The following is a 10,657-nucleotide window of genomic DNA, read 5'->3' as shown; positions in this document are numbered from 1 at the left end:
TGGGAACATGGCATTATTTTTCAAAGCTGTGACTGTGCAGAATCTGGGATGTAGCTAAGGCCACAAAGACTCTGGATGCAAGAACTGAAGATTTACTTTTAAAATTAGGTAGAGGACTTTTTACTGAGGTTTTGATTTGCAGGGCCAGGCTCTTGGAAATGTAGCTTGTGTTGTCTGGGGATATTCTAAAAGCCATTTCATGCATAACTTCAGGCATTTCCTTAGGAATACTCGAGGAAAGCACTGCAATGGGGCATCATGGAACAAACACAAAGACTTTTTCCTCATGTAGGCAGTGCTCCCATACAGACTCAATTTTCTCCAGTTTGGTGTCCTCTATAAGCATCTCAACATCTGTACTATTGTAAAATTCTTCTTTGCTTCCAATCAAAATCTCTGTGGATGTTTAAGATCATTCCTGTGGTTTAGCTGTTACTGGACAAGAAGACCTTCTGCCTCATCATCTCTTTCCGAACTGAAAGACCTAAATCCAATCACTGTGGAGTGTCTTCTTTCCCTCTTTTGCTGGTGGTGATGGTGATGGGAGAGAGGGGTATGGGGAGAATTTACAATCTCAGTCCAAGCTGATCACACAGCTTGGGTTGTTAGTACCCATTTTTCAACTAGATCTGTCATCTTGGTTGGGAGAGGAAAAGTTCTAGGGCTTCAGGCCAGCTGTGGACAGGTGACTGAGAATGAGGCATGGGCTGGCTGCCTGGCTGACCAGCATGGGGAGTTGGGGGGAGAAGATTTGGCATCTGGGTTCTCTCCGGTCCACAGGGGACTGTTATCACTAGAGTAGTCATCTCCTCCACTCAGGCTATGATGTGATGATACCAGCTGTGCTTTTTGGACAGAGAAGTTTCTAGAAGAACATGCCAAAGTTGTGTCAACAGGCTGGGTGGAAACAAACAGCCCCTTGGCAGAGATCCTGCTTTGTTCTTCGGTGTCAGGACGATGAAGGAGTCTGAGTAAGATCAGAGACAGTCTGGGAATAGCAGGCTGCTCAGTGACTCTAGGACTCAACTTAAAGGATCCTGTGCCTTAGGGACACACACTCAGTTGTCCTCACTTATCATGACCTACAGCAAAGAGCACGTGGCTCATCGGCTTCTCTCTGAAACCCCCTCCTCTGCTTTCCACCATCCCACAACTCTCAGTTCCCCACTTATCTGACTATAGTTCTGTCTTCTTTGTGAGCACCTGTTTCCCCACTCACCTGCTGAACTGTCTCCATGTGGCAGGCCATGCCCTAGGAGCTCAGGATATCATGGTGAGCAGGATGAGCTACATGGCTTATGGGGTCTAGTACAAAATTAAAATGCAGGTCTTCTTATTCATAATTAAAAAAATGATTAAGAATATCAAGATAATGACAGTGAGCATTAAACCAAGCTTGGGCTCTTCTAATAAAGAGCCCTGTGGGATGGCATGTGAGTTAGGATTCCATCTGTGGTCTATTTCTCCTCATGCTCTACACTTCCCCTGTTTCACTTGCCAATTCTTATGGCTTTGTGTTCATAGATACACTGGAGCTTCCCAGATCTTCAACCTGGTTCCACCCCAAACTCACACTTCTGGTTATTTGAAAGTCCCATTACCTGAAAATTAATAAGATGGAAAAAGTGTTTAGATTTCGTGATCTTGTCCCTCCTCCTATGCTCTCCAACTATCAGAATAGAATAGAAATCCTCCTCTTTCTCAGTTGTTGCTTTCAGACAGGGATTGTATTATAAACCCAGTTAGTTGCCCAAGTTCTTCTTGCCTCCTCCTCTCCTAAATTCCCACCGGATTCTAATTCCTTATCTTTTAAATCCTCTTTCTGTTATTGTTGACTCCCTATTGCGACAACATCACTTCTTGCCCTGTCATCTCTCCCTTGGGCTATGCCCAGATTCCCTGACTGACTTCTCTGTCTCACCCAGACTCTAATCTTCACCATCTAATGGCTGCCAGCATGGTATCCCCTGCCCCACAATCAATCCCCCTGCACTGGTTGCCTCTCTATTGCCTACAGTATCCAGTCCAGATTCCTGAGAGTGATAGAGGGGGCCGCCTCACCATGCCTACCTTTCCATGGTCCCCTCTAATAGCTCTAACTGGAATACATGTGGTTGCTCCACTCATTTGTTCAACAGACCTGTTTTGAATGACTCTGTGCCAAGTTCTGTGCTAGGCATTCAGATACGAAGTTCATTGATGCGTAGTTCAGGGGGGAGACAGGAGATAAACATAATGCCATGAAGTAAGTGCAGAGGTCACAGGTGTGCAGCAAGTGTTGTGAGGACAGGGAGAAGGTCATTATCTAACCTAACCTGAGAGCAGGGGATTGAAAAGTCAGCCATCCTAGAGGACTGGACATCTGAACTGAGTTTATACAGATGGATAGGAAGTGGCCACACAAAGAGGACACAGAAGGACATTGTGCTCTTTTTGCCTCCGTGCTTTCTCCTCTGTGCTGTTCCTTCAGCCTGGGACAAGCAAATCCAGGCCTGCCTACCTCATCCGCCTAGAAGCCTTCGAGACCCAGCTGGCAAGTCACTGCTCTGTGAAGTCTACCCTCACACCTGCTCTGAGCAGTGGCAGGTATTTCCTCCTCTGTGTTTCCAGTGCATCTTTCCATCCATCCCACATGCATGATCTCATAACCACTGTTTACTGATCTTCCTTTCATTCATTGTGAGGTCCTTGAGTCTTTGTGTCCCCTAAAGTCTAGCATCGGTGTGTGTACACATGTGCTCAATTATACTTACTGATAGGAACTATCCCAAGGAACTAGAGTCAGCCACCATCACCAGGAGAGAACTCTGCACTGGGCCACATCTTTGTGGTGGTAGGTGTGATCAATTCACAGTCCTGGGCAGGCATCTCTCTGGTCAAAGAGATGGGACCACTATACGTGGTCCTACTGCCACTGGCATCAGTCAAACCTCTCTGGGGTCTAGCAATGCATCACCAAGAAGGACTTAGAAAAGCTGAAATGTATCAAGAGGTGAGGGGAGAGTGAGCATGTGTCATATAAGAAACTCTTGAGGGAATTAATGCCTCTTAGCAGGAAAAATAGAGAATGTAGGTGCTCTAGAACATATCTAGAATGTAGCAGAAGGAAGACAGGGGTCAACAGGAGAAGTTGTAAGGAGATTATTTCAGACTTGTATAAGGAAGTACTTTCTGAGAATAAGAATTATCCAACCATTGGACAATTGGCCTGGAACTTCCTAAAATGGACATGTTCAGGGAGATGCAAAGTAGCCACCTCTCCAGGATGTCGTCACTTCTAGGCCTTTCATACTGGATGAGAAATTAGACCACAGAAACTCTAAGATGGTGTACGTATCTAAGATCCTACAAATCTCAATTTTTATTTCAGCCTTGGGCCCTGTGGTGAGAATGCCATGTTGCAGTACCTAGCGGGGATGGAGAGAACGGCCCCTGACACTTCCAAGCACTGTGTGCTGTCATGCCAGCTCCAGTGACTTCCTAAGGGTGGGAGACACGAGCCAGGCTGTCAACACCAACTGCAAGTCCCAAGTCTATGAAGTGACATCAGCATGTGTCAAAGAGTTTTTCTTTTCAGGAATTATTTCTTCTTCCTTTGTACTTGGATTGTCTTCAGAATCTAATGCATGTGACTCACTTCATCACTCGTATAAAATCAGAACTGGACTAGGAGAAAGCTAGTTGGGATTCAGAGTGAAAAGAGAACCTGTGAATGCCTCCAGACCGTCTTCAAAGGGGGTGAATTTGCTGGGGCTGCCGTAGCAAAGTACCTGGACTGCGGGGCTCCCACAACAGACACTCACTGTCTCACGGTTCTGGAGAAGAAAACCATGAGGTCTGAGATCAGGGTGTGTGCAGACTTGGCTCCTCTAGAGGTCTCTCCCCTTGGCTTGGAGACAGCTGTCTCTTCCCTGTGTCTCTTCACATCATCTTCCCTCAGTGCGTGTTTCTGCACTTAAATTTCTCCCTTTTATTAGAATACCAGTCATATTGGATCAGGGCCCATCCTAATGGGCTCATTTTCATTTGACTGCTTCTATAAAGATCTTATTTTCAAATAAAATCTCATTCTGAGGTTCTAGGGGTCAGGACTTCAACACGTGAATTTTGGAGGGATACAATTAAACCCATACAGAGAACATGTGTCTTTTCTCATTGCTCATCATCTGGACCGACAACATGAGGTTGGGTGGGAGGAAGAATTCTCCTGTGATAGAAGCTGAGAGGCCCAGACATTCTCAGCTCTCTGTACCAAAGACAAAGGCCTGTGTCCATCTTTGACCAGAGAGATGCCTGCCCAGGACTGTGAATTGATCACACCTACCACCACAAAGATGTGGCCCAGTGCAGAGTTCTCTCCTGGTGATGGTGGCTGCCTCTAGTTCCTTGGGGTAGCGGTGACCTCCAGTGCAAGGAGGTTGTGAAATGAGGGGCCCTGTGTAGGGCCCAGAGTGCTGGGGCAGTTTGACGCCTGCCCTGCAGCCACCCACTCCAACACCGGCACAGTAGTTCTCTCAGCTTCTGACTGCCTAGCAGCGCTTAATGTCTTGTTTTAGTCCAGTTCCTACCTGCCCAGCAGCTGTTTTCTCTTCCAGGCCTTTCTATGCATGTCTCTCAGCTGCAGTGCTCAGAGCTTCTGTTAGATCAGTTACCTTCAATCTCAGGCTGTTTGCTCTGAGGGCCTTCTCTTTGGTGGTGGGAAGGATGCTGACTTTGGATTTGGGTTCAAACCCTGTCTTACCAGATAGGTAATCTTGGGGAGTTATTTAAACTATCGAGATCTCAATATTCTTTTCTCTAAAGTGAGCTAAAACAGTGGCAGCCACACCCTCTTGTTTTGAAAATTCAATGAGCTAATGCGGTGCACCATAAGCATGTCACACAGTCTGGTCCCTGCATGTAAGTGTGCCCTCGGTGAGAGCTGTGCTTCCTGGGAGCCTCAGAACCAGCATCCTCAGGGTACACAGTGGGCTGTAGATGAGATCAGCTCAGCAGGTGACAAGGGAGATGAGCTTCTCCCCGTGGCTGGCAGAATTGCACAGGGTCAGTTTCCACAAGGTTCACTCCACTGCTATCCAGTCACCCCAGGTCTGCAGGGCAGCACCAGGCAATCATCCAAGACAGCCTGGGGCCACATGGTATTTAGCCTAGAGAAGCTGCCCCTCCTCTGGACTAAGTGCCTAGCTCCTTTGTCCCCAGTATTCTGAGGCACACTAGTAAGAAACGGAAGACCTGAGAGGGTGGTTATGGGACTATAAGATTCCTTCTTTGGTTGTCCCCATTGGTACTTTCTCTTCAGAGGACGGAAACACTGCCCTCCTCTCCAGATCTCCATGACCACTCCCTGACTTTCCCTGCACTTGGAGTGAGGTGCTCCAGTCCCCCCAGTCCCCAGCACCCAACACCTGGCAAGAGGGCAGTGTAGTCCTTTTACTAACCAGCTGCTCCAAGCTCAGGTCTCATCTCTCTGGGTGGGTCCAGGCTCCTGAGAAGCTGGTTGCTATGGAAACAACCATCAGAAGAGCAGAATGGTAGAGGGTAGTAGGTGGGGTACACCCAGGCCTTTTAATAGGTGTGAGTATATATGCACATATACACATATATGCTTCCATTTATCATGAAGCAGTCTCTACCCCACATGTGAGTTTTAATTTTAAATTTCTCCAGTGGGAACAACAGAGTCATTTTTAGCCTCCTGGTTCGGGAGCCTTTGAGTGGCCCTTGGAATCCATGAGGATCAACAGGAGCCGGCAGGGCTGAGCTTTGCTTGATTTAAAATTGGAACCCAGGAGGCAGAGGGATGGCTTTATATAGTCTGGGAGGTCCGGGAGCCTCAGCCCTGATTTATGAGAAGCTTGCTGCAAGCACATGGAAGTGGAGGCAATATTTATAAATTCCTTCCTCAAGGACAGATGGAATGTTCTGAGCAGCAGTCAGATAGCACCTTTGGTGGGGGTGGATAAAGGGAATTAGCTGTTTAAGTCCAGTTATTCAGTGAGAGGAAGAAATGTGGGTGAGAACTGCCTCAAAGTCTGTTCCAGGAGAACAGGGGGTGAGGGGCATGGATCTGCAGCCAGCTCCTCCCTCCCAGGCCCTGGTTAGGGAGTACCCGGTGGCTCCTTTCTGAGGCTCCAGCCCCCTGGCCTTCCCTGCCTTTCCTAACTAGGCCAGGCAACTACATCTGGTGATTATGGTAACTGTACTTTATCAACCAGACATTTATCTAGGTGTCTGGGGACAGAACAAGTCCTGGCAGCATGGGGAAGAAGAAGGAAAAGAAGATGGAGCGAGAGCTGGAGAGAGTGAAGGTGTGCTCTTGGGCCCTGAGTCCATGCTGATGTGTGACAGGATGCACTGAGCTGGCTTGGTTGGTGCCTGTGGGGAGGGTCAGCAAGGCTGCCAAAGCAGGGGACTGCCCTAGAATCAGGGCTTGTCTACCCAACCCTGTCCCCCTTGGGCCTGGCAGCCCCGTCCCTAACCTGCCAGGTTGGGGGAAGGGCTATAGCACGTGGCCAAGCAGGCTGATGATCTTGTTCAACTGAGCAAGGAAGTTGGAAAAACCATTTTAAAAAAATTGTATTTAGTAATGTAAACCCAAGGGAGGGAAGGAAGCATATTCAACTCTGTGGGACTGCCTTGACCATGTCACCTTAGATTTCCCATGTGGAAAGAAGAGAACTCTGTTTATTACCAATCTGCATTTGAAGGCCCCCACAGGGATATGATTCCTACATGACGCTTAGAGTCACGAGAGCGGTGGTGGCAATGACAGGGCGGATGGCCTGAGGTCTCTCTGGAGATGGGGGAGAAATGGACACCTCCGTCAAGCCTGTCTGTGCCCCATCTGTGACCCAGCTTCTGGGGCTGTCACTGGAACGCCTAAGGGGGTTCAGAGCTTGTCAGGGGATCTTTCCATATACCGGTCTAATCCCTGCCCTGGCCCCACAGATTCTCTAAAAATCTCTCAAGTGTGTTAAAACACAAATACAGAGGAATTTGTTATATTACCAGAAGCCTAGGCAGAAGCCCACAGAGACACTTTCTGGCCTTCCAGCTGAAGGTAAGCAGGCATAAAGGTCTCTGCACTGCCCAGGGGTTAGTGAGGCTGACACCAGGAAAGAAGGGGGCAGAATGCCGACTGCCCAGCCAGGCGTAGGCTGACTATTCCAGACCGGTTGACACTGGTCATGGAGGGAGACCCTGACCCCATCCTTTCCCACCTGTTCTTTTCCATCCTGAAGCATTTAGGAGATGCCCCATAAAGACACTGAGATCAGGATCACATTCATCCCTGGGGGTGAAGTCAATGTTTCCTCTGGCAGGTGGAACTAAATGAATGTCTGAACCTCTGAGGTGACGACTAGCTTGGTTTTTATGCTCACCGGTGCCCTGAGGGAGCTGTGTCCAGTGACATCTGGATGCTCTGTCCTTCACTCATGGGCTTGTTCCCGACTTCGCATGCAGGTGTGCAGCTGATCCCGACTGCTGAGGACTGCAGAGAGGACTGGCTCACAGGTCCAGTCTGCGAAGCCAGGCCACAGCGCCACCCTCCTCTTCCACCCCTGGCCTCACAGCTGCATGGCACTGGGGCCAGTTCCACCTGACCCCTGCCCCTGAAGCCCCCTCAGCTCCTGCCCTCTTCTGGCCTCATCTTTTCCCTTGGACTATTCCCAGGGGTGGAACTATGTTGCCAAGTCCCAGTGTTAGAGAGGCAGGAGGATTCCACAGGTGATAGCATAGTAGCTGCTGTGTGTTAAGCACCAACTGCATGCCAGGAGTTTTAAGACTATTTCTAATCCCTACAAATGCCCAAGAGAGGCAGCATGACAATCATTAGGTCACAGTGGAGGCAAAGAGGCGTGGAGTGGCAGTGAGTGTCAAGGGCACACTGCTCTTGCATCGAACCCATCTCTGTCACTTACCAGCTGTGGGACGTTGAGCTGGTTTCCTGAGCTCTCTGTGCCTCAGCTCTCTCATTGGTGAGATGGGAAGCCATTAATAGTAGCTACTCCTTAGTATAGCAGTGAGCTTACCGTGCACGCAGAGCACTCACAACTGTGCCCGGCCACTGGGAGGGGCTGCGTGAGTGTCAGGCCTCATCGCGGTGAGGCTAAGGGATTTGAACACAGTCAACGACAAGAATCACAAGGCCTGAAGTCCCTGTCTATCTGACCCTATATTCTTCATTTTACATAAGAGGAAACACACATGGTGGGGAGGGGCTGTCAAGGAAGAAGGACTTATCCAAGATTGGCTGGCTGCTTTGTGACTGTCCCAGGGCTGGTGGTCAATTCTGATAAGCCCCAGTGTAGTGGGGGTGGGGGTGGGGCCTGACTGCCCCCCAACACATGGGCCCCTTTGAAACTAAAATAATCTCTAAGGAGACTCCTTCAACCTCCGGGTTATCTGATGTGACCTCTGGTAGCAAGCAAGCAACTGGCTCTTACCCCCCCACACACTGGACACACAGTTAGCACTTTCTACCCCTCACCTTCTTCTAACCACAGACTCAGCACAGCCCCAGGGAGTGAATGTAGGAGAAGCACCAACAGTGATCAGAGCATCTTTCTGGCTATAATTGCCTCTGATCTTGAGGAGGCTGCATGGAGTTTCAACCACTGCCTGCTGCTGATTATTTCATTTAATTTGAAATAAAAATTGAAAATTTACCTTACTCAGATTTCTCCCTTTACACTATACCCACCAAGACAAGACTTCACTGCATTTTCAAAAGACTCAAAAGTGGAGATTCCGACATCATTTCAACCCTGGACTTAACAAAGATCATTTCCGGGGGGTGAAAAAAAGAAACATTATAGGAACAGAAGCATTTATTCCCCCTGCGGCTTCCTTCTCCCTTTCATTAAAATTTCCCTCCAAGTAGATGAATACAGACATGTCACAACTGAATCTGGTTTTACTCCCACCTTCAAAAGATGAATCACAGAGGTTTGGTGAAGACAGGGAGGAACAGGCGGGCACCCTGTGGAAGGGAAGTGCTGTTTCTCAGGAGGCCTGGTCTCCATTGTCAGAGTCTCTATCATCACCCTCAGGCCAGGGCGAGATTTCTTTCACCTGCAGCAGATGAAGTCTGAGGGCTACAGCTGCCCAGGTCCGAGTGCCAAGTGCCTTTTAGGGACCCTGCCCAGAGGACTCTGTGATGTCACAACTTTCTGATCCTTCTGCTCATTGTCCATGTGGAAAGCCATCCTTTTCCTTCTAATCCTGAGGGACAGAGCACCCAGGGTTTGCTGGGCTTGCAGTAGCTTGTGTCACTCTGGGTGAGAACAGGGTGGGGGAGGTTGGCAGGAAACAGGAGACAGAGTGAGATGCAGAAACAGGGCCTGACTTCACCTTGCCCAAGAAGAAGCAGTGCTGGGGGACGCTGGTGGGTGGAGGAAGCAATGAGAGGTCCGAGGCTCTTGAGGCAGCCAGAGGCAGATAGATCCCCAGCAAAACGGAGTGGGGCAGCCTGACGGGGCTGCGGCACCTGCCTGCCCCTCACTTGGAGACCAGCATGCGGACGAACTCCTCGTAGTTGACCTGCCCGTCCCCATCCACATCTGCCGCCCGGATCATCTCGTCTACCTCCTCGTCGCTCAGCTTCTCCCCCAGCCTGGTCATCACATGCCTCAGCTCGGCTGCACTGACCAGGCCATTGCCATCCTTGTCGAACACGCGGAAGGCTTCCCGGATCTCCTCCTCGTTGTCCCTGTCCTTCATTCTCCTGGCCATCATGCCCAGGAATTCTGGGAAGTCCACGGTGCCGTTGCCATCCCGGTCGATCTCACTCACCATGCCCTGGAGCTCGGCCTGCGTGGGGTTCTGGCCCAGGGCCCTCATGACGGTACCCAGCTCCTGGGTGGTGATGGTGCCGTCCCCGTCCTTGTCGAACAGGGAGAAGGCCTCCCTAAACTCTGCCACCTGCTCTTCCGTCAGCTGGTCGGCCATGGGAGTTGTGGATGCAGGTGCGAGCTCCGGGCTCCTCTCCTAGCTCTGCAGGACAGCTGGCAGGCAGGCTGGCGATCCAGCCCTGGCTTGACTCACGGGCGCTTAAGAAGGAGCAGGGCTCTCACTCACCATTCAGACTCACCCCCCCGCCCCCCCCCCCCGCCCCGCTCCCCCGTGTTGCCTGAAGGCCAGGTCCTGTTGGAACAGGAGTCCAGGACCAGGAATGAAGCTGGTCGGCTAATTGAGCTGACACCAGCGCCTGTGTGTGAAAGGCTGCAACTCTCCACCCCACCGTCACTCAGCTGTCAGGACCCACCACAAGGATACCTTCAGTGAGGTGTGCTGGACAACCTCTAGAGAGACTGATTTGGGTTTTTCCTCCTTGAATTTTTTTTCCTTCCCTCCTCTCCAATCCTCACATTCTTCACTCAGTAAAATAACCTGCCCTGCGCCCTTTCTCCCCTTCAGCTGAGGTTTTTGGCAAGAGGAAAAGCAGACGTTGCCTTTGCCTGAAAGGAACTTTCTTTCCTTGTTTTTGGTTTCCAATGCCTAAAAGAAGGTCTTAGGCTTCGCAAGAGGGTATCAAGAGAACAGAACTTTTTGTTTTTTAGGTAGAAAGCAGCCTGTCCTTTTAACTTCAGAAAAAAAGCATGAATGGAAGATTTCCTCTAACTCATTCATTCACTCATTCATTTGTAGATATTTA

At 49.8% G+C, this 10,657-nt stretch overlaps 1 protein-coding gene across 1 annotated transcript; it reads right to left on the bottom strand.

Moving 5' to 3' along the window:
- Positions 1–9,501: 9,501 nt before the first annotated feature.
- On the bottom strand, positions 9,502–10,083 carry CALML3 (calmodulin like 3). Its single transcript, XM_037065897.1, has one exon. It carries the CDS (start codon positions 9,949–9,951, stop codon positions 9,502–9,504), a length of 450 nt encoding a protein of 149 aa, XP_036921792.1. The 5' UTR covers positions 9,952–10,083.
- Positions 10,084–10,657: the final 574 nt, after the last annotated feature.

This window comes from Sturnira hondurensis, unplaced genomic scaffold (genome assembly GCF_014824575.4).
Source record: "Sturnira hondurensis isolate 20B ecotype Veracruz unplaced genomic scaffold, ASM1482457v3 Scaffold0016284, whole genome shotgun sequence".
NCBI classification, from domain to species: domain Eukaryota; kingdom Metazoa; phylum Chordata; class Mammalia; order Chiroptera; family Phyllostomidae; genus Sturnira; species Sturnira hondurensis.
Note: the sequence above shows the minus strand (reverse complement) of the source record. Positions and strands in the feature narration are given on the sequence as shown.